The sequence below is a fragment of the Balaenoptera ricei genome, chromosome 9 (assembly GCF_028023285.1).
Source record: "Balaenoptera ricei isolate mBalRic1 chromosome 9, mBalRic1.hap2, whole genome shotgun sequence".
NCBI lineage: Eukaryota > Metazoa > Chordata > Mammalia > Artiodactyla > Balaenopteridae > Balaenoptera > Balaenoptera ricei.
The window spans coordinates 57,150,978-57,176,024 of NC_082647.1; the positions used below are offsets into that span (position 1 = coordinate 57,150,978).

General features: G+C 35.9%; 1 protein-coding gene across 5 annotated transcripts; it reads right to left on the reverse strand.

Annotated features, from left to right (window-relative positions):
* Positions 1-1,460: 1,460 nt before the first annotated feature.
* Positions 1,461-24,481, reverse strand: FAM133B (family with sequence similarity 133 member B). 5 transcript variants are annotated; one of them, XM_059932778.1, is made up of 12 exons: positions 24,367-24,481; positions 18,541-18,638; positions 16,668-16,746; positions 15,901-15,975; positions 15,735-15,767; positions 15,253-15,312; positions 14,693-14,785; positions 13,301-13,351; positions 8,210-8,302; positions 6,141-6,213; positions 5,769-5,816; positions 2,483-2,570 (listed from the first exon to the last, which is right to left on the reverse strand). In XM_059932778.1, the coding sequence occupies exons 1-11, from the start codon at positions 24,388-24,390 to the stop codon at positions 5,788-5,790; spliced, it is 708 nt and encodes a 235-aa protein (XP_059788761.1). In that variant the 5' UTR covers positions 24,391-24,481; the 3' UTR covers positions 2,483-2,570; positions 5,769-5,787. The 5 variants fall into 5 exon arrangements, with proteins under 5 accessions (XP_059788757.1, XP_059788761.1, XP_059788758.1 ...); XM_059932775.1 differs by having other exon boundaries at positions 6,141-6,240; XM_059932774.1 differs by lacking the exon at positions 6,141-6,213 and having other exon boundaries at positions 1,461-2,570.
* Between the last annotated feature and the right edge of the window lie 566 nt (positions 24,482-25,047).

Genomic DNA, 25,047 nt, shown 5'->3' on the forward strand with positions numbered 1-25,047 from the left:
AAAAACAAAACAAAGTTTCCCCAAACGTTTAAGGAAATACCAAACGTTCATAGATTTTAAGTTGAAAACTGACAAGTTTTAGTAACTGTTCTTAGTGGCTAGTCTATTGTTCTCTGTAAAATTAAAGAAAATTAGGAAATAGGCTTTTAACACATCTTGACTGGAGGAATACGAATCTATACTCTGGATAAAATAAATTCAAGACACTCTTAGGGTATTTAAAATACCTAAATATACTAAGGGCAACCCAAGGAATCCAAAACAACCAGAAAAAGGTAGCAGCAGGTATAAATACAATTTTTCTACTCAGACATTCATCAATTTTGTTGCAGTTACCCTGGCATCATTATCCAAATAACATGCTTTGTGTTTATAAAATTAGTATATAATTATTCAAGTAAAAGGGTGGTTTGGTGGAGAAAGAGATGTTATTAACTTGCACATAATATCACCTGGTCAAATTTTCTTTGTATACCTTATTAGAAAACTGTTAAGGCTACCACAAGAATAATGATGAAAAAGGTGTTTCTCAGGCAGTCAACACAACCTGGAAAGAATACAATTTTTGCCAAATCACCTTCTTTTCCAGTTTAATAAAATGAACTGCTGCTTCCAATGGGACATAATCATCATATACTGGACCAGTCTGCAAAGGTACACTTTTATGTCATGGAAAAACTGATCAACAGATAACCTGATAACCTTATCTTTTAGCATTTTCACGAACAATTCCGAGAAACTTCTTTTTGGATAAAAAATGTCTCCCAAACTTGCTGTGTACTCAAGAGCTTATAGATTTCTTTTATTAGGAAAGATTATGAAGCTTTAAGCATAAAATTTAGGAAAATTTACCAAAAAATGTATTATATTTTATGGCTAAAAACTTGGGGACATGACTTATCCACCTAGCACTTAACACCTGGTAGTGTTCCTTAATCTTTAAAACTTGCGACTCAAAGGGAGCTGATAAGAACACAGCTATTTTTAAGTAAAATAGCTATTTATTCAGCTTGTCATGCCAAAATGTTTTGTGCATATACCACTATAATTAGCACACCCTCTGTAACACGCAAAATTGTACATCAAATTATATTTCATGTTACCTGATTATATAAAAATGTAAAGTGAAAATGATTTATCAATTCTTTTTAACATTACTAGTAAACAATTCAGCAGGAGACATGAGGCACAAAATCTTAGTAAAATATGACACAGGAAAAGCAAATACGTAATTCTCACTTAAATTTAACTTGTCATAATCCATTGTGAATATACAAAGACAAACCTTTAAAACGTTATATTTACTAAGATTCTGGGAATAGTTTTGTGTAACAAGACACAGCATACCAGGCCTGTCACTCAACTTATTTATGGTTAAGTCTCAGCTTCAATATGAAGCTGTTAAAAAAAAAGAAGTAAAAAACCTGCTTTTTACATGCTAAATATCTTGGCAAGTATGCTGTTAAACACAGTAAGGAATTTATAATAGCAAGAATAAGGAGTTAATAAAAAGCTAAACATTACAGCCTAAACAAAACTCATACAAAAAATAAAGGAACTATCACTGATTACATAAAATTTTCCTGACTGGTTAAAACCTAACAGTATAAAACATGCATTTTAGAATCTTTAGCTATCAAGTTCAAAAAGTACCAGTGTCATTTGAAATGATTCCTTTTCAAAGCCAAAGTGTAGTCAAAATTAGTTCAAATGTTATAACACATTCTAATGCTAAAAAACATTCAGTATTATTGAAGTGGAGGTAAATCCCAGAGCTTTTGGGGCATTCTCATGCTGCAAAAGGCTATTTCTCTGGTTCACTCAAAGTAGCATACGACAGAGTCCAAGGATGTCACTAAGCTCAGTAAAGGGCAAGACTGCCATACCCGGCCCTGACCTCCCCATGAAGCATGGCTACTGTGTCCACAAAAATAAGATGTGTGAGGATAAAGGCACGCTATTCTGCTAGCTGAAGTGATATCAAACCCCACCCCCACCCCTAAAAGCTCCTTCCCCAGGTAAACAAAAGTATACAAGGGGAAAAAATTAAAATACGCTTATCTACAGAGTAAGGATTTTGAAACATCAACGTAATCCCTACTTCAAAAATGTTAACTAGAGTCATCTCGTCATCTCTGATTACATCTTAATGATGTATCCAGATTCAGTTTCTGTTGATTTATCATTAGATACTCCTAGTCAAAAATATTAACTTTATTCCCAAATATCTTAACCACTAGTATGACTGCGGTGTGTTATCTCCAAGTTATTAAGCACTGGAAGAGAAAAAAACAGATGTTCAAGCAGCAGGCAACAGTTATGGCCCTTTCACACAGCGGCATCTGAGTGGCTACTGATAGTCCAGGAATAATTCTAAAAACAAGAAAATTCATGCATTTTAGTAAATATGTCATAATTTTCACAGTTGAAATTTCCTTAGACATTGCACTTTCTTTATAAGTGAATCCTGATTCTTCTTAATGTTATGGTGAGTCAGGACTTGAACTAGCAGCCTTCTTTTTCTTCTTCTTACTGTGTTTCTTATGCTTCTTTTTCTTTTTTGTTTTTTCCTGAAAAGATAGTTCCATGTTAGACATAGCTACATGAAAATACGCAAATTAAAAACAACAACTTCACCATGGTACTTCTAAGCTACTATGTATAGTTATTTCTAACAATCCACACAAACAAGTAAGCTACTAAAAACATTTCTCGAAAAGTCTCAATAATATTGTATGAGGACTAAGAGAGTGCTTGTCAATTTTCAAAAGATAAGGAAAACTCTAAGTCAGTAGCACATTAATGTAGCTTCTAACAAAATTTCTTGTAGAAAATAAATTCAACTGAATTATGGTATCAACTGTTATACTTCATGTTATCTAATTTTTAAAGGTGAAGGGGCTTCCCTGGTGGCACAGTGGTTGAGAATCTGCCTGCTAATGCAGGGGACACGGGTTCGAGCCCTGGTCTGGGAGGATCCCACATGCCGCGGAGCGGCTGGGCCCGTGAGCCACAACTACTGAGCCTGCGTGTCTGGAGCCTGTGCTCTGCAACAGGGGAGGCCGCAACGGTGGGAGGCCCGCGCACCGCGATGAGAAGTGGCCCCCACTTGCCGCAACTAGAGAAAGCCCTTGAACAGAAACGAAGACCCAACACAGCTATAAATAAATAAATAAATAAAAATTTTAAAGGTGAAATAATTTTAGTTACTGCAAAGGAATCGTCATACCACAGCAAAACACAATTGTTTGTAAAATGATAGCTTTTAAAGAACAAATACATTAAACCTGCTACTTTTAAGTAAATAGGAACAGGTACTAGGTACTGCTTAGACTGGTAGCGCTACTTTAATTATTAAGTTAACAACTATCTGGTACAAAATACTGATGTACAGTTGAAAAGTATATTCAGCTTAGAAAAATGGACGCTTGGTTTTTAGAGGAAAATGCCACTGAAGCCTAGTAAAAGTAGTCATACTGTGACTAGACAAAGGAAGCTAGAATTCTGCTGAACCCTGACTCTCCTGACTTTCTGATGTAAAAGAGAAGGCAGAACTTTTAGAAACAGATATGTGGAAATATAGTATCAAATAATATACTAGTTGTTGATATTCAGTAGAAGAAAGTAAAAAGAAAAGGCAAGAGCCATATAAGGGTGGCAAAAATAAAACTTCCTCTCCATCTCCTTATCTATTGGAACTTTCCACCCCCCGCCTTCCCTAAGGCCCCTACCACTTTGTGACTCTAACAAACTTTCACTGTTCTTTTCATTATGAGCCCAGGTACGCAGGGACTTTTAGAGAGTCAAAAATCTTATATCTGGGCTTTTAAAAGTAAGTTTTGGGTACAGGTTACTTTTTCATAAAAGGACAGCTGGCCACTCTGTTCTTAAAACACTTTTCTTCCTGGCTTCCATGACACCTCACTCTGCTGCTTTCCTTCTATCACAAAGACCTTGTTTGCTGGCTCTTCTTCCTCTGCTCAACCTTTGCGGGCTTCCTTCCCTTCTTTTCCACATGCTCTCCCAGTAACATGCTTTAAATACCACTTAACAGACCAAATCTTTATATCCAGTCCTATGCTCTAAACTCAAGACTGCAAGTGCCTTATTACTAGCTCTACCATGCTAGTTATTAAAAATGCTTAATTTTTCCCTCCAAATCCTTTCTCAACCATCTTAGTGAATGGCACCACTAATTCATCATTTTGTTTAAGCCAAACAATCTAAACTATCTTTGACTCTACTCTTTAATTCCACTCTCCACCCCTGAAGCACCAAGCAAGTCCTACCACCTAAGGCCAAAACATATCTCAAATCCATCATGCCAGTCCATCTCCATCACTACCACTGTAATACAAACAACAGCATTCCTCATTTAGGTCCAGTCATCACTTCTGCCAAAATATTTTTAAAATGTAAAGTTGATTTAGGTCACCTGTTTGCTTTGATTAAAACCCAAATAGTGTGCTCTGTGATATGGCCTCTGCTTATTTCCCGACCTCATTATATGCTATCCTCTTTATCTACTATGTGTAAGCCAAGCCTACCTTTTTTCACTTCTTCAAACATATCAAGCTCACTCCCACCATAGGTTCTGAGCTCTTCTCTCTGTCTAGGATATTCTATCTTTCATCTTCGAATGGTTAGCTCTTTTTTGTAAATCAGATTTCAGCTTAATTTTATGTCCTCAAAGAGGCTTTCTCTCCCTGAGTCAGCCTCTCATTTGTCACACTCTTATCTACCTCGTACTCCATTATAACAGCTCTACCAAGACAGAACAGTGCCTGCATAGAGAAGCTTAATAAATACATGCTAGCTGAATGCATGAAACAGTAAAGTATGCAAATATAAATTAGAATTATCCAAAATTAACTTTATGTCTTAATAATCTGAACCAAAGATGCAGTCTTCACCCAAATTATTTTCCCACTCAGGAAAAAAGTCTCTTAAATGTCTCCTTGGTCTTGAAGCATATAAAATGTTATTTCTGAATCACACATTATCAGGTGAACCTTCTCAGAGAAGGACCCTCATTTTAAAAGCCAGGGACATTCTGGGAAGGGGTAGTTACTCTCAAACCTACAAAGGATGCTGTTTTCATTTTTCTTCTCCTCCTCACTAAGAAAATGCCTTCAAAGGCCATAGCCCACACTTATGTGGGTGCTCCTAAATTACTGTGCTGATATGATCTGCATTTCTTCTTGATAATTTGTTACAGACTTTCTCTAGGTTGGTCTGCTTCTCATTGGATACCACTTCCACTTTCCTATTCTCCTCTACTTCTCAACCTGCATAATAGCACAGCTGGCTTTAGAAATGATTGAAAGAATCATCTTTATTAGTGAATCATTTATGTTGTCGCATTCCTGCTTATTTTTCATTGCAGTGTGTGCTTCATGAGCCTTTTTCTATTATTACCAGGTCTGGCAGATCTGGGAGTATCTACTATCGAAGATGGAGGGAATCACCATACTTTACTCTCATACTTCCTGTTACAGCTTAAGAAAGTCAAACAACAGTTTAAGCTTACATTTCTAACAGTAAAATACTGAAATTGAAACAGAGATGTCTGCTACCAGGATATGCTTCCTTTCTTCTGAGTCAACTTAATTTTCTCCAACCCATTAAGTGAAGCTGCTGAACACCACACCTTTCCCAATAAATATTTATTTAGTTCTAGTAAGTGCAATCATGCTTTACAATGACTAATTTTATATTAAACAAAAACAGCTATACTGTTGTCATGTAAAAACATAAGTGATACTTGCTGTTGTTTTTTCTCGTTCTTCACTGCTTTTCTTCTTTTTTGCTCGTATCTACAAAATTAAAATTTTTGTGGAGAACAGAAGATAAATATGTAACTTATACCCAAGGCATTTTTTTTCATTCACTAATATACCTTTATGTAAAAAAACTTTTTTTGACAATCAAATAACATTTTAAATGCCTTGCTGTACCTCAAACCTCTATTATATCACAATGAGGATTCAATGAAAAACATTTAAAGGAAAGAAAATTAAAATTTTAAATCTCTAGAGGGCTTCTCTTAGATTTTCTTTCAGCACCTAAAAACAGCAGTGAGGTACAGTACATAAAAAACATGGGCTCTGAAATAAAACAGACCAAGTTCTGAATCCTACCTCTGCTATGTATTACCCTCAGTTTCATCGTCTTTGTAAAATGTAGGTAATATCCACCCTCAAGGGGGAATGCCTGGAATACAGTAGGTGTTCCTCTTACCTATGGTGTTTAACAAATGGTGGCTTTATATATATAGTGTACTCAGTATCAATGAACTGATAAAAATCTTTTCAAGTAACAATTATTACCCCATTAACATTTTATTTCAATATTTTAAAGTGTGATACACTGGATTTACATTAAATTCAAAGTTGCTAAAGCTGATGTGTATTAATGTTAAATCCAAATGTAACATATTTTATATTAAGACAAACATAATTAATACAACATAATACTAAAGCACAAAAATTGCCGAAATATTGAATTGTTTGGTTTATCTGCTAGGTTACTATATGTTAAATACATGAAAATGTAACTAACAATAGCACAAATAAACTAAAGTAGACTGAAGGAATAGAACACAGAAGCATTAAAGACTATTAACTTTCAATAGGAGCGGTAGCTGTCTCCAGAAAGAGCTTAGAGAATGCAATCATCGTTTCTGGTGGCTATTTTTGTCATCTCAGTGACTGAGGGGGTGGGGCCAGGACAGGGAGTGCCGTCAGGCAATGTAAGGAGCCCGGAAATAACTTTAGAATAGCCTGCTTGACATTCATATAATGGACCCAATTATAATATAAAATCTAAGTTTATTACAATATGAACACAGAGTATTTTGTACTGGGTTTTAAGATACAGTCGGCCCTCCATATCCGTGGGTTCAGCGCTCATGGATTCAACCAACCACGGATCAAAAATATTTGGGGAAAAAAAAATTGCAGAAAGTTTCAAAAAGCAAAACTTGACTCTGTCACACGCCAGCAACTATTTATAGAGCATTTACATTGTATTCGGTATTAGATGTACTCTAGAGATAATTTAAAGTGTATGGGAGGATGTGCATAGGTTAGATGCAAATACTACGCCATTTTATGTAAGAGACTTGAGCACCTGTGAACTTTGGTATCCCCAGGGGTCCTGGAACAAATTCCCTGCAGATATCGAAGGATGACAGTACAGTGAATGTTCCAGAACAGCTATATCACATAAATAGAGGGAAGACTGTATTTTGTTTCATTCAGAGCTTTACTGGGAATTGTCCACCATTTTGGAAAATGTCATTGGTGACAATGCTATTGTATGGCTTTTGAAGGGCATAGGTCAACGTACCTGCTACAGCGTGAATTTTGTCACAGCTTAATATTTTATGTCTTCTAGTGTTATTAGGCTCAAGTACTTCTGCATCGAAATATAATTTTATAAAATTATATATTATTCTCTTGTATTCGTTTTTATTTCTTTAGAGGATACTAATATAAAAATGTGTATAGGTAGCCTATATTAGCTACAAACTTCATTAAAGGAGTATTACAAAATATTGCTACAAATGGGGACAAGAGGTCCTATTTTACAAATGAGGAAATCAAGTCCAAGCAGAGAAATACTTCAAAGATAACTTATAAACCTAAAATTAACTAAGAATGGACTCTAATTCCAAGAGAATACAAAATCTAAGACAGGGATATTAGAGCTGAAAAGGACTGTACAGATGACCTAATTCTACTCCCTCATTTTATGGATAGGAAAACTGAGGTCACATCAACATTTCTGCTCCACCTTATCACCTTTCTACTCCCTAAAGAGGAGCGCCAAACAAAAACAAGGGAATGCTTGGGTTTTAATATGGTACATGCTACACAATATCTTTCATGTCATCAAAATGGTAGTAAAAAGAAAACACTAGAAGGGTAAAAATAAAAGATCTCAGATTGGAAAGGTATCTGGGAATATGATTATCAAAATAAAAGCCATATAACTATCTTCTGTAAAAATACAAAACTTATTCTGAAATGGCATCTCTTTTACATATTTGAAAAGTGAGTAAATCAAATATCTGGCATCTCTTTTACATATTTGAAAAGTGAGTAAATCAAATATCTTATGAAAATTCTTTTTACTAATTCATATTTATTAAATCAAATAACTAAATATTTTAAAGTAAAGAAAATGGATTTGATTATAGACTTACCTCCTCAGTATAATCTGATTCTGACAGGGACTCAGATGATAAAGGTTTATCTTCAGGATACATCTTTCTTTTTTTGCTGAGTCCTTTAATGTCCTATGAAAAATAAATACATGTATGCCGACTCAGATATAATACTATGCCACACGAATTTTACGTTTTTAAGTTCTATTTAAGAATTTTCCCAATTATCACAAAAATTACCCATTTTCATTTTAGAAACGTCTAAAATTGGTGACAATTATCAGGAATCAGTTTTTAATTCCAATAAAGCAATGCTTTTATTAAATAACTTGAAAAGAAATACCTATACATCCATTTAGATGCAATATCCTCCTTATTTTCTTTAATTATACATGATGAAGTTTTAAAGAGTTAAGGAAAACATATGGTATAAGATTTGGGTCCTGTGCAGTTTAACTCTTTTTGTTTCTACCCTGGGTTGGATCAGACAGGCCTAGTGCTACAGAAAAGAAAATCAATGGGTAATTATTTGTGATGGCCTAAAAAGGTCTCTGCACGGTAGTTCCCTTAGTGCATTTAAAGTATTAAATTCACATTAAAAAACAAAACAAACAAAACTTAATCTCTAAGTATTTAATGATGAGAAAATGTGTAATTCTGGGGAGGAGTACTTAGGGGCTTAAATACGTATTTTAAGAAATAAAACATTTTTTAAGAAATAAAACATTCTGGGAATTTCCCTGGTGGCGCAGTGGTTGAGGATCTGCCTGCCAATGCAGGGGACACGGGTTCGAGCCCTGGTCCGGGAAGATCCTACGTGCTGCGGAGTAACTAAGCCCATGTGCCACAGCTACTGAGCCTGCACTCTAGAGCCCACGAGCCACAGCTACTGAGCCCGTGTGCCACAACTACTGAAGCCCGTGCACCTAGAGTCCGTGCTCCCAACAAGAGAAGCCACCACAATGAGAAGCCTGTCCACCACAACGAAGAGTAGCCCCCGCTCGCCGCAACCAGAGAAAAGCCTGCGTGCAGCAACGAAGACCCAACGCAGCCAAAAAATAAAATAAAATAAATAAATTTAAAAATGAAGAAAAGAAATTAACAGTGATGATATATGTGGTAGATTACAGGTGATTTGTTTCTGCAAACAGCTTTATTATTTTGGTAGAAATTATAAATGTTCATTTTAAGAAAATTCACCAAAATCCCACTACAGGGATTTTGGGAAACATCTCCGTGTATGTACAATTTTACATAAATACTTGTTCGGAACCCACTCTTCTCACCCAACAGTATCTTTCCATGTCAACTACACCATCATTTCTGGCTGCCTTTAACATTCACTGAAAGTATATACCACTGAAAGTAGATACCACAATTTACTTAACCCATCTCCTTCTGGAGGGCAGGCATATGAGTTCCTCACTATTAAAAACAAAGTTGAAATATAGTAAAGGGTACGTGAGGGCAAAATCTTTATCTAACAATAATGACTCAATCAAAGACCAAAGCAGCTTTCATCCAAATGATTTTCTCACTCTCTCCCATAACCCTCAAAATTGTTTCTTATTTCATTCATTTATGAATCACACTTCACCAAAAAGCCTCTTCATCAGATTCTTTTATCAGCCATATCAATCTCAGATTATTAGAATATAGTTCATATTTTCTTTAAAAATTGCCTCAACATGTATTTTACCTATTTTTATGTGTATGTGAGGTATTCTCTTTCCCTTAATTACTGAAGATCAAGTTTTTGTCTTATGTATTCCTAGTAGTATTTCTTAGTCTGTTCATTATATTTATACTTTGTTCATAGCTTATTTTTTATAACCTATATGTCTTTTTTGCCATTCAGAATTTGAATTACGTGGTCAAAAGTTCATGAGATTTGAGGTAAAGGCCTTTCCCATCCCAATGTTATTCTCACTCATGTCTTTCTCTAGTTGCTTTTTCATACATTTAAAATTTTCACTTATCTGGAATTTATTTGGCCTTAAGGCGTGCTCAACTTTATATTTTCCAAATGGCTAGTCATTTTGGTCCAAGAAATGCCACCTCTATCATATATTAAATTCCACAAATACTTACAAATTTTTACCTGGACTCTACACTGTTCCATTGTTTTTCTATTCCTGGATCATACAACATTGTTTTCATCAAAGCATATGAAAAATGTTTTAACTTCTAGCAGGGCAAGTCATACCCAGGAACGTTTATTAAATTTTCACGTTTCTGAATAGATCTGTATAGTTTTCTTCAAATAAGTCCTGCTCACTTCTTTAAGATTTTCTTATATGTTTTTTGTTACTATCATAAATGAAATATTTTCTTCCACTATATTTTCTAATTAGGTATTCCATTGCCTAGCACTTTCAGAACAATTTAAAATAAAAATGGAGCTAAAACTAATGACTGGGGCTTCCCTGGTGGCGCAGTGGTTGGGAATCCACCTGCCAGTGCAGGGGACACGGGTTCGAGCCCTGGTCCGGGAGGATCCCACATGCCGCGGAGCAGCTGAACCGGTGTGCCACAGCTACTGAGCCTGTGCTCTGGAGCCTGCGAGCCACAACTACTGAGCCCACGCGCCTAGAGCCCGTGCTCCGCAGCGGGAGAGGCCGCCGCAATGAGAAGCCCGTGCACCACAACGAAGAGTAGCCCCCACTCACTGCAACTAGGGAGAGGCCCACACGCAGCAACGAAGACCCAAAGCATCCAAACATAAATAAATTAAAATAAATAAATAAATAAATAAAATAAAACTAATGACTGATACATATAACTGAAAATTAAAACCATGTTAAGATTATAACAGACACCCTAAACAGGATTAACAGAAGCCATAGACCAAAAGATGTTAACTACCTGTCTGAAAGATTAGCATCCAAAGTATATAACTCCTCTGAATCAGAAAGATTAATAACAATCAAACAGAAAAATGGGCAAAGACCATGAATAGGCAATTCACAGAAAATGAAATCTGAACGGCTAATGAACAAATAAAGGGGCTCAAACATCTCTACACACTGAACTGGCAAAAAGGGAGGTCTCACAGTGTGACAAGTATGTATGAGGAACAAGGGTACTGTCATACATTACTAGTAGGAATGTAAGTTAATAACAAGCACTTTGGTAAGCAAAATGTAGACAAGTGAAACGTATGTATATCCTAGGACCTAGAAGTTATACTCCCAGGTATACCTCAGAAAATTAATGACAACTTAAGGAAAAGGAGAAATGGATAACAAATAGCCATTGCAGCACTGTTTGCATTACTGAAGAATGAAAATAACCTAGATGTCCACAAACAGGAGAATGGAGATACAAATTGTGGTGAGTTAAAATAATGGAATATTGTAAGCAAAAGAAACAAACTTGAGAGTATCAACAAGGATAAATGTCAACACTAATTTTGAGAGAAAAAAACAAGCTTCAGAGGAAACATGGTTACACCCTTCTAAAAATACAAAATACTCTGTTATTTCTGAACACATACTTATGTTAATAAAAGTGTATAAATATGGATGGGAAGGAGGTACAGTAATTTCAGAAACAGCTGTCTCTAAGGAAGGAGAAAGTGCCTGGGACTTTTTTTTTTCCCCCATAAAACAAGACCTGAAGCAAATATGACAAAATTTAAACCATCTGTTAACTCTAGTTGGTATGCATATGGGTTATTTTTTATATATGTGTATATTACTCTATACTTTGTATATCTCGAATTACTTCAAAAATCACAGTGCAGTTGTTATAGTATTTCACGTCTGTAAATTGCCAGTTTTTAGCTTTACAATTTTTTTAAAACATGAAAGTAACCAATTATTCTTATTTTATAACGGTTTTGAAAAATCAGGAAGTTCTGTTGAAATTATATCACACCCTATTGGCAACTATTAAAATAATCACACGGTTTCTTTCCTTTGACCAGTTAATATGGCAAGTTATATTAATAAATTTCTTATCCTTGAATCCTTGGAATTAATTAAACCAACTATGTCAATATGGTTTCTTTTTTTAGTGTGTTAATGGATTTTTATTTGCAAACTGATTTAAAAAAAAAAAAAACACTTCTAGGTATATACCCCAGAGAAATGAAAATATACGTCCATACAGAAACATGCATATTTAAAGCAGCATTATTCACATTAGCCAAAAGGTACAAACAACTCAAATGTCCATCGATGAATGAATGGATAAACAAACTGTGGTATATACATACAATGGAATATTATATGCATTCATAAAAAGGAATGAAGTACTGATACATGCTACAACTTGAATGAACCTCGAAAACATTATACTAAGTGAAAGAAGCCAGTCACAAAAGGTCACATATAGTATGACTGCCTTTATATGATATATCGAGAATACACAAATCCATAGAGACATAAAGCAGATTAGAGGCTATCACGAGATTGGGAGTGGGGAGGGAAGAAGGAAACTGATTACTTAATGACTATGGGTTGTTTTCAATGGAATGATGAAAAAATTTTGAAACTACAGAGGTGAACAACGCCCAACACTGTACATACACTAAATACCACCAAACTGTAATTTAAAGACGGTTAATAGCATATTATGTGAATTTCACCTCAATTTTTAAGAAATGATACAAAAAGACTGAATAAAATACAGTGACACTGGTCTTTATTTTCCTTTTATTAGTAGTTGCTTTCTTTAGGCTTTTATTTTTAATAATCAGAAAGATCTAAAAATATAAACCAGAAACTTAGGTAGGGATAAATTAAGCATTAAGTATAGATAAGCTATAAATGAAGATAAAACATCTATTTACAGTAGAAAAAAGTTTTCAAATTTAGCTATGGTACACTCAATTTGAAACAGAAGTCCATGTTCTTTCATTAAAAGGACCTTCTTTAAAATGACTTGAGGAAACAAAGGAAATGTTTAAAATCTTCATTATTTTGAATTTGAAACTGAGATAATACATTTATCTATACAAATTCAAATTCTCTGCAGGAAGCTTCTTCTGATCTTTTACCTTCAATAACGAACCCAATAAGCAAAAGAAATCTTTTAAGGTAAAAAGGGGAATGCTTTAATGTTAATTTTTTGAAGCAATTCTTGAAGTAAATGAAGTATCTTAAGGCATTGTAAAGTATAAATTACCTTTTCTTTCTCAGTTGCATCCTTTGACTTCTTTTTCTTTTTTAAACTATCCTAAACAAATAAAAAAATATATATATATCAATCTTAAATGTGAAAGATACAGCACTATGACAGAAGGAACAAAGATACCAAAAAAATGATTTACTCTATGACTGAAAAAAGTTTACTTCCAGAATTTTATTCTGAAAATACGGGAGAAATACAGGTTGTGTATATATGTGCTTATGAGGAAATGAGACTTCATTTATCTGGCTGTATATCAAATCTCTGTACACCTAAAACAACGGACGTTATCTGTATAACCACAGGGTTTATTTTAAAATAAGACTTTATGCTATTGCTTATTTTTACCTGTAGTGATCATATGCACTGAAGTTGTAATTCACACCATGCTCAGACATCAATCTGATTTCCCTACTCTTCCTTATAAAGTGGGGAAGCAAGAATTTCTACTTTTGAATCCCTCAGTGCTAGCTGTTAACCTCTGAGCCTTCCTTATCCATAAAGTGGGATATACAAAAAACTACTTCATAGGGGTGTTGAGAGGACTGAGTTAACAAGTCAAGTGTTTAGAACTGGGCTCAATCTATAGCAGGCATTCTATAAACGTTAGCTATCAGTATCATTAGACTGGCTCTTTGGCTTTAAAAAACAAAACCAACATCTACTGAATACTTTATATAGCCAGGCATTTTATCAAAAGAAGTCTCAGTAGGGCAAGTAGATATCTGCCATAAAACCATATATCAATAGTTGCTTTGTTCTCCTGGGACCCCAGGACAGTGCTCGTCAAATTGTGGCCCATGGACAGCACTGCATCAGAATCACAGGGACCATTTGTTTAAAATGTAGACTTCTGATCCTAATCGGACTCACTAAATCAGACTCTGGAGACAGGGCCCAGGAATCCACATTTTTATTATAACCTGCATGTATTTCTTATGACCACTAATGTTTGAGAGTTAATTGCATCTGACAATTCTGGATAGTACAGAACAGATTTAGGTACAGTACAGTAAAAAGGACACTGGATCAGATATTAGAAGATAGATTCAACTTCCAATTCTAATACTATCCGTATGAATTTAAGCAAGATGTTTTCATCTGCACTACAAATTTTTTATGTAGATGGGAAAAATAATGTCTGCCATGCTTTATCATAAAGCTGTCATAAAAATGTTGAGACGTGGAGACCTATATATCAAAGTACTTAGAGAACAATTAAATGCCCTATGTACAATATTAAGTACATCAATTAAGTGACACAGAGCATCAAAGTACAAAAACAGTATCACATTTCTAAACTGAGAGCAATTTAAGACAGGAAGAACTAAAAGAAGAACCTAATTAAATGTCTGCTATCCAAAATATTGCTCATTTAAATGATTTTACCTTACTGTCTGATTCAGTTTCTGACATGGAACTTTCAGAAGATTTATGTGAACGGCTCTTCTTTTTCTTTTTCCTTTTTCCTTGTCTCTTATCCTACATAAAACATTTCAGAAATATTTGCTTTCTGTTTCAAAAATATAATCGTTGCATTTCATTAACATCAAAACTTTATCAATGAACAAAACTTAATGAAAGGACCAGCTTGTAAATATGTTTTACTTAATAATTAATATTTAAAATGTAACTTACATCACTTTGTTTTATTAAAAAATGTTAAGTGATGAGTCACATGTAATTCTTAGCTAAAATAGAATTTTTGATTTTTAAATCCATTTCTTCTACTAATATTTTTAAATGAACAAGACAAATTTAGGAATCTAAAAAACACATTTACCAATATTTAAATACCTAGTTATTTATTCATATCAGCGCTCTCAGTTATGGATGATTAATCAAAAACTGGAAGTAAACATTTTGAACAGATATTTCATAATGGGTTTCCACTTGTCATTAAAGATATCAGAGATATTATTTCATGAATCATTACAGGCAAACATTACCTCATCTTCAGAATCTGAAGAACTGCTGGAAGAATCAGAGCTTGATGAAGAAGATGAATACTTGACCAAGCACAAAACAATTAAAGCTTGTGAGATGCAGGAATTTTTTTCTTTTACTAAGTCTCTCAAATACTTAACAAAATTAATCTAGTGTCTGAGAAACAGATACCATATTCATGACTTAAGTACTAAAATGTCAAATCTCACATTCCCTCACATACACAGACATACACACACACAAGGTAACAACAGATGTAGCAACAGTAGTCAATTTTCCCTCTTTAATAGTAATGAAGGAGTAACTAGGTTATAAGGAGGTTGGCACCTCTCTTTTATTATCACTAATAGAACAAAACCACCCGTAACCACCAAAGGACCTCCTTGACTTATCTAGAGTTAGCGTACAGGTTATATCAATTATTCTTACTTTTTTTGTAGGCTCTTGATTATAACATTTAGAAAAATGGAAAACTTTTGCTCACCCTACCAGATTTCTTCTTTTCTTTTTTCTTTCTCTAAAAGCAAACAAATACAAGTACAAATCTAAATAAGGTGGTGTTTTCAAATGTATCTAATAGTAGTACACAGCATTATTATGAAAACCCAACTCTGAGATTAAGAATAGCAATAAACTAAAAATGGCATTACCTGTCTTTTTCTGGATGAGCTCTCACTTCCACTTAATAATTTCTCCCTGTGTTTTTCTAGTTCTTTCTTCCAGTTCTGCAGAAAAGTTATAAACACATCAGAGGCTACCTATCCCCTTCTAATACACCTAAACATATAGAGACAGCCACTACTTTCTTCCTTCCATCCTCTACTACTTCGCTCTCATCGCAGCCTCTAATTACAGTCAAAAGATACTGCAGGTGCCAGAATCCTTTACCCTGTCACCAAAGGAGCCTCTACGAGCTCCTTTCAAAAAGGATATTATGACGTGGGAGTTCTTTACTGTATATTGAAAGGAAGAGTAGGTATTATTACTGAGGCTGAGAACTTTTTTCTTTTTAACAACGGTGGTGAGATTCTCTTTCCAGACAGTAAAAGTTGAATTAATCTATACTGTGGCTGAAATACTACATATATGTTTGTAATCAAAACAAGCAAACATCACCATGGAAATCCCAGGGTAAGATGGGGGCCTGGGAATAAGGGGAGTGAAGGGAAGAACCTAACATTTAGAAAACTTAAGATGATTTAAATTACTGTAAGATGGCTTTTCTCTATTTCTTTTCTTAAGAAATCAAACATACACAAACCGTATTCAATATAACAAAAACACTTCTACAATACAGAGCACCCTTAACCTAAAGAGGTAGGCCCAAACTCTTGGTTTATTAAAAAAAAAAAAAATGATTTCATTTTTTTTATTATAAGAAAAAAGATTATTTTTTTTAAAGGCACAATTTACAAACCTCATTCATTTTTTCTTCAAATTCAGCCAATGCCTTGGAGCCTTTCTTTTTCTTTTCTAGTTGTTCTTTCACTTCTTCCCTTAAAAAAATAGAATGTACAAGTAAGTTTTCAAGCAATTCAAATTCGAGATGGATGCTTACAAACAAGGCAACAAAAAGTTCATAAATAAATTTTTCTTAATATCCTAATAAACATCCATTCTAGTTCCAGTGCTGCTACATTTTAAATTTCTTTGTTCAAGTCCTTGTAAATCAATTATCATAATAAAGCCTATCAGATAACACTAGTCACTTCCCTTCTAAACACAGATTATAAGAACTAACACACCAAACATTTGAGCGCTTCCATACAATAGGCACTGTTCTAAATACATCTTCCTTTAATCCTCACAACAATCCTGTGAGAAAAGGTAGTATTATTACCCCCATTTTAGAGATAAAGAAGCTGAAGCTTGAGGAAGGGAAGAAAATCTGCCTAAGGTCACAAAGCTAGTAGTTTCAGTGTTAGGGTGAGTTAAGATCTATATGACTGAATTACTATAGTCTATTTATTACTAAATCACCCATTTTACAACGTACCTGCTTTTAAGAAGAGTAGCCCTGGCTGGTATCTGGGAACTTAGATTTTGGTTCCCCCCACCCCGATAAGAGTGGCTTACTGTGCCTGTCTACACAAATAATAGAGTTTATATGAACACCTTCATTCCTTCTGGAAGCCTGGAATTTTGGCACCTGACAGGCAGAGGCTGATCAGTCGCCATTAAAAAAGCTGGACACACTGAATCACACTGGTTGGCAACACCTCACATGTGTTATCACAACTCATTGCTAAGGAAATGAAATCCATCCTGTATGACTCCACAGAAGCAGCCTTGGAAGCCTGCGTCCCGTCTCCCCTGGACTTCAACCCACGCGCTTTTTTCCTTCGCTGACTATGGCTGGTATCCTTTCATTATAATAAATCTTGCCCACGAGTACGACTATCTATGAGTCCTTCTAGCAATTACCCAACCTGAGGGTTGTCTTGGGGACCTCTGACCATACATGTAATCCACTAGCTTAGGCACTTCCCCTTTAAAATTCATCCCGTCTCCCCAGTTTTAAAGATAAAATATACTTTGTTTTGAGATGATTTATTTTTTGGTATGCTGCAACAATAAACAATAGCACTCAAGAACATTCTAAGAGGCAGACACTGCTTACTTCCTATTTAACCCAAAGGAAAGATTCCCTGTTGTATGTAAATACAACTTTCAACTATAGTTGCCCAGCTATCAGGGGCCCTTAGAAGGAGTCCAAAGTTAACAACTCTGAAGCTTGCCTTATGTTACCTCAGGAGTATGGGTATTTAATAATAAGACATACTAAAAAAACAATAATGTAAGTGCTATGATACTTTATTTACAAAAAATCAGAGCCACTCAACAAGGGCAAAACAAACAAAAAATTTAAAACAAAACTTTTACAATGGGAAATCCTAACTCTTTGAAAAGCCAGCAGATAAAACTAGAAACAAGGTCTAAAGTCATCTTTCTCAACACCTAGTTACACCCCGAAGAAGGGCGAAATTATTCAAACCTACCATTTTAAATAGCTTAGAACACTTCAAGGTTAAGGTCTCTTTTAAGACATAAAGATGTGCTTGGTATAAAAGATTCTCTGGCAGCGCTTTAGCTATATTGGGTGGGGGGTTCTCAAATGTTTGCTTTACAGTCATGCATGTGTTTTATACATTCAAAGCAAAGCACATATCAAATACCACTTCAAAAAATTATGTATCTTGCAACTGCTTGGCAATCAATAAAAGTTGTAAAAATAACCTTTAAAAAATTTATGAAAACCTTATATATAGGTAAATTTGTTTCACAAATACCAGGTAGGCCTTGGTCGATTCAGATAATCTTGGATCGTTGGACCTGAAGACTGGACTGGACCCCTTGATCTGGCCATTGCTATTGGGTTCATATAGGCCTTGAGGAAAAAACAAAAATTTAACTCCATTAAAATAACCACTGAAAACACAAAAGTACTTTTGTATACTCATAAAGCAATCTTTATTATAAATGCATACTATGTCCAACTAAGCATGAACAATCTGACTAACCAACTTTTCACTACAAAAAGTAGATTTAATGCTCTATTAAGCCTCATAACTTTGGGAGATAAGTAATACTGCTATTTCACAGAAAGTGTGTTTTTACCAGAGATTTGATGAAAATAATAATGACACCCCTCTCTTACTCTAAGATGGCTTTATAGTGCTTTCTCCTGAAGCCCAATAAAGCTCAGAGGGTAATAATATTATGCACAATGGTAAATGAAGAAACTCGATTCCAAAGAAGTTAAAGAAGACCTAACTCTAAATTCACTGCTTATTCTACTATATCTTCTACCTCAGGAAATACTGTGCCATGCTGAGAGCAATTTTATACTCGAATTGTTAACATCAAAAATTAAATCATGCAAGGCAACAAAAGAAAAAATAGATAAACAAGACTTCATCAAAATTAAAAACATTTGTTCATCAAAGAACATTATCAAAAGACGGAAAAGACAATCCACAGAATGGAAGAAAATATTTGCAAATCATGTATCTGACAAGGGTTAATATCCAGAATGCATAAAGAAATCCTACAACTCAACAACAAAACCCCCAAACAACCCAATTCAAAAATGTGCTAAGGACTTAGACATTCCTCCAAAGAAGATGTACAAATGTCTTAATATGCACATGAAAAGAAACTCAATGTCACTAGTCATTAGGGAAATGCAAATCAAAACAACGAGATGCCACCTCACCCTAGTTAGAATGGCTACTATCAAAAACAGAAAATAACAAGTGTTGTCAAGGATGTGAAGAAACTGGAACAGTTAAGCATTGCAGGTGAGAATAAAAAATGGTGCAGCTGTTTTGGAAAAGCTTGATGATTCCTCAAAAAGTTAAACAGAAACTCCACCTCTAAGTAGGATTGAAAAAGAATTGAAAGCAGGGGCTCAAACAGATATGTGTACACCCATGTTCATAGCAGCATTATTCACAACAGCCAAAAGGTGGAAACAACCCAAATGTCCATCTATGGAAGAATGGATAAACAAAATGTGATATATACATACAATGGAATATTATTCGGCCTTAGAAAAGAGTGAAATTCTGACACATGCTCCAACACAGATGAACCTTGGAAACATACTAAGTGAAATAAGGCAGACACCAAAGGACAAATATTGTATGATTCAACTTATTTGGGGTACCTAGAATAAGTAAATTCACAGAGACAGAAAATAGAGTTTACCAGGGGCTGGGAGTTATTGTGTAATGGGTACAGAGCTTCTTGTATGAGATGATGAAAAAGTTCTGGAAATGGATAGTGGTGATAGTTGTACAACATTGTGAATGTACTTAATGTCACTTAACTATACACTTAAAATGGTGAACTTTATGTTATACATATTTTTGAACAATAAAAAACCACAGAAATTATATTATGCTCTGTATACTACACTTACTATAGCAGTAAAACACATTTTTAGACACTTTCCCCCAAAATACACTGAGACAAAATAAAGCAGAATATTTCTTTGTTAATGACAGTGTCTAGCAAAGAGGTGTTGCTTTATTAAATAGAATTCACATTAGAACATACAAAATCTGGTCTTTAATTCAGTCTCAACCTCTTGACCCTATGATTCAGCTTTCCAAATTTAATTCAAGTCAACATTTATAAAAACTCTTCTACTTTATAAATAAAAAGAATTTTGGTTGAAAATGACTATTACCAAGGTTGATTTTAAACCTAATACCTAACATTTGAAAAGAAGTGAAAGGGTACAATGCATCTGTTGCATTTTATTTAACAATATCTTTAAAGATGACAAAATTGCCCACCTTCATAACAAATATGTTATATATTTCTAGATTACTCTGGCAGAATAAACAATATAAAACCACTATAAACAACACATACCGAGAACTACTTCCATTCAATTGGATACCACCTACTTACTTGAGATGAAAAAGTTAAACCTTTAATATAATTTTCTTACTAGCAGGAATGAATGCTAGAGCTCCTAAGGTCAGAGATGTTGACAGAATCAGGGTTACATGTGGATATCAAATGCAACGTTTAAGACCGAGGCATAAAGTCCTATTTTTTATATCAAATGTTATGCCCTCAAATATTTCATTCAGCTGTCTCTACTGAGAATTTCAATCAGTTCATGTGGAAATGACAACCAACAGAGGCCACAACAGAGCAGTTGATGGCCCAACCAATGACACTGACAATCATCATAACCAAAAGCAAGCACAATGTGCAAGCTAAGATCATTACTTTAAAAACTATAATATCTATCACCTTCTCATTTCTTTGGTATCATGTCATAATTTTAGCAGTACTTAATAGTAAAATATTTTAAGTTTAAAACTGTAAAAACTTTATTTTCAAAGTTGTAAATATATACAAGGATGTTAAAACTGTTACCACTAAAATAGGAAAAACTGAAAATACCCAAATAGCCGTCAATTTGAGATTCATTTAATACATTATATTCCCAAAAGGAAATATTATGTAGCCATTAAAAAGAAGATGTCCAAAATTTCTCAGGTGAAAAGCAAAAGCAAGTTGAAAAAAAAAAAAATACCATTTTAATAAATAGCTATAAATTTTTAAAAAAGTTTTTGATGCATGTGCACCAAAATGTAAAGGAAGACGTCTACTTTCATAATTTCATACACTGGAGAAAAAATTTAAAAATAACTCATTACCTTTATAAAACAAAAATAAAAATACTACATGCAAACACTGCCATAATCTTAATAGTAAACAAAATGAGAAAAATTCAACCACTCTAAATATCTCCATTATTTATTTCAATTATAATAGCAATATTTATGAAGCGCATCTTACAAGCTCCTTGCAAAAGTCTGTGCTCATAATTACTAAGCAACAGTGCTCCTTTTACTATGCACAACAGAAAGGTTTTAAAAACAAAAAAAGTATTTCACAAAGGTAAAGCTCTTTCACTTATTATGTGTAAGTGTGAAAAATAATGCTCTAACATTAGGCGGTGGGTGGCTGGGCATCAATCAAAATAAAGAAACTGCAATTTCTTAAGATGCCTATGACTTAATCACTTTAAATACTATGCCCTTTTAAAGCAAACACTCACACTCATATGTAACTAGAACTGTCTGTGGCTCCAAACTGCTGCCTGAGTTTGGGTAACAGAAAACAATTTGTCTTTGAAACTTAGGATGGCAAATTGAGCTCAAGGGAATATATAAGTGGGAAGCTAGGAAAAGAGCAATGCAGTGAAACTGCTAAGGACAAAATGTGCAGAATTTCATTTGTTACTTTGATTACCTATTTTTATCTAGAGGATACATCTGTTTTAGTAACAGAAAAGAACACGAAGGAAACTTCTGGAAAACAATGGGCACAAAGGGTGGCCATCACGAATTAAAGAGCCCTTTACAAATCTCAAGAATTAAAATGTTCAGTGAAAAAAAAATAAAAGCTGTTCAAGAACGTACAATACCAAGAGTGAGCCCTAATGTAAACTAAGGACTTCAGGTGAAAATGATGTGTCAATGTAGGCTCATTGACTGTAACAAATGTTCCCCTCAGGTGTGGGAGTTGAAAGTAGGGAAAGCTGAGCATGTCTATGGGCAGGGAGCATATGGGAACTCCTGTACTTTCTGCTCAATTTTGCCTTGAGACCAAAACAGCTCTAAAAAGTAAAGCCTATTTTTACAAAAACTTCAACCTGAAATTTATGGCATTTTAGAAAGCAATTCTGTCATCTCTAAAACCATGATTTTTATCATCAATGTAAAAAGAAAAAAAAAAGCCATTATTTTCAGAGGCACATGTTCATTGTACTTAAAATCAAGAGTTATGAAATAGTAAACTAAGTTATCAGATGACCCAAGGTTTTTTTTTGTCCCAGTTTAAACAGTTCCATCTCCTCCTCCATTGCAATGAGGAGACTGAATTAGAAGATCTCTGTCTTCTACCTCTTAATTTCCTGTTTTCCTTTCCACAACCTTTGAAGTGCATATAAAATGTTACCAGAACCACCATGGGCCAAGACAACATACCAAGTAATAAGTAGAGCTCAGAATTACCACAATGCTCTAGTAAATGAAACTAATTTGGAAACTTTTTCAAATGCTTTAAAAGTATATGTAAACCAACACCTTTTGCCAGTAAAACAAAACATCTTAGGCCTCTGCATGAAAACTGTACCCAAGGTCCGGTAATTTCTAAGCATTTAAGGCCTAAGGTCATTAAAGAACCCAAACACTCTTAACGCCTTAAGCCTAAGGATGCTCCAGGAGAACACCATTTCAACTCTATGAGAATCAGAATACCACAAGGTCTGACTTACAGCCAGGAAAGCAAGAGAAAAGAACATTCCTCAACCTTGTAATCAAAGTTCACCACTGTGGTTCCTAGACATCTTTGATTATGAAGACAGGAAATATTTCATAAAAGTGAAGCTCTTTTAGTACCTCGCCCCATCTCCCCCCACTCCCTAACCGCAAAGGAAATAATCGTTTAATTTTTGAAAAGCTAGTTCATTAAATTTAGTACATTAGCTTCAATGGCATTTATTTTTTTCATTTTGCTGCTCAGTGGTTTAAAACTCTATCATAGCCAAGCCTGGGAAATGTAAGGCTGAAACCTAAGCTTACTGCTAATCCCTTCTGTTTACTGCCCATTCAATCTGATTCATAACCTGGGCTGTCCACACCAAGCTAGTAGCCACCTAGAATGCCTTCCTCCCATCTCTGCCTGTCAAAATGCCCTCAGAACCTCGAATTTCTTACTTACAGATATTTCTTACTCTTTCTGCAATTAGTTACTTCTGCATCTCTTTGATCTCATTTACTAGAATAACCTTCATGCCAAGCACTCGCCCGGCCACCTTGCCTTTTGCACTCTCAACTATTCTGCAAAGTTATGGGCAACACTGATCCCCTCTTACAGATGAAGAAACTGAGGCTCAAAGAAGAAAAGCAACTTATCCTAGGTCCCCCAACTCCCGAGGGACCAGAACTGACATTCCAGTCTGGGCCTGACTCCAGAGTCAACATTACCAGGCCATTCGTTCCTTTACAGAGCCTACTAGGTGCCAGGCAGTGCTGGGCACTGGGGCCCGAAGCCAAATGCTTTGATCCTGGTTCTCAAATGCGAGCCCGACTCCTGATAGAACTGGGCGCCCTGCAGGCCCCCGGGTGGAGGGACCACGTCCATGGCCTCCGTCCCACCTGGGTGCGCGATCCCGGTCGCGGTGCGTAGGGGGAGAGTCCCGGCACCTCCACGGGCCTCAGACTTCGGACTTATTTACAGGAGGGTACAGGGGACGCCAGGGCTCTAGAAACTGGGCACTGCTGGCCCGAGTGCGGAAGGGAAGGATGCCAGAGAGCACTGCCAAAGGGTGCGGCACGGTTGACGGGGTGTAGAGAAAAGAGAGACTAGAGAGAAGAGGAAAGAGAGTGGGGGAGCCGAAGGCGCCAACTTCGTGCGCGGCGCACGCGCGTCTGGGGCCGGAGCGGGGAGGGGGAGCTGGGTCTCCTGGCTCGAGGTCCGAGCACCGCCGCTGACTCTCAGGCCCAGCCAGGAACAGCGAGGGGTCCCGCTCTCCTGCCGCCGTGCCTCGCGCCGCCGCATTGCTTTCCCCACCGGGTACTCACCACCCTATTGTCCCGCTTCCCCATGGTGCCGCACTGAGCGCTCAGTCAGCCGCTGGGGTAGACCAGGCCACAGCGCCGGCCGAAGCGGACCCGCCGCAAGTCCTTCTGCCAACTCCCCACGCCGTCCAGAGAGCGGCGCCGCGCCGACTCGGGGGCCACGCCCGGCCACGGCGCCACCTACCGCCTCGGAGGAGAGGCAGGCGCCCGCGTTCACCCGCGGTTCCCAGGGTTCGCCTGGGGATTCCTGTTCTTTACCACCAACCTAGTACGACAACCTCGCCCAGGCAGCTCACTTCCGTTTGGCCTGGGATTGTTTTGCTTTCTTCCATTCCTGATGCGCTGAAATCCTTTCTAGGATATAATGATTATTCCAACGCTTATGGTGTGCTTAGCATAGTGCAAATGCTGGGGATAAAATGAGGACCAGGACAGACGTGGTCCCTCAGAGTCCATCAGGCGGTGGGGGAGAAGACACTGCTGTCATAGATGTTGCTAAAGAAATTGCTCTTTAAGTTAAATTCCATTCATCCATCACTCATGCATTCATTTCACACTAATTTTTGAACATCTACTTGGTGTAATTCACTGAGTGGAAGATGGATATGGAGCAGAACACAAAGATAAGAATAAGACACAAGTGTTACCTTCAAAGGGCATGTTTGTAACCTGGTAGGGGAGATA

What these genes read in the sequence shown, in the direction of transcription:
- FAM133B (XM_059932774.1), bottom strand. Translation starts at nt 24,390, where the DNA reads ATGGGGAAGCGGGACAATAGGGTG. An exon ending in TTGAAGAAAAAATGAATGAG is followed by an intron (nt 15,976 to 16,667) that starts GTTTGTAAATTG and finishes ACTTTTCTGCAG; the next exon opens with AACTGGAAGAAAGAACTAGA. An exon ending in GCTCATCCAGAAAAAGACAG is followed by an intron (nt 15,768 to 15,900) that starts GTAATGCCATTT and finishes GTTTGCTTTTAG; the next exon opens with AGAAAGAAAAAAGAAAAGAA.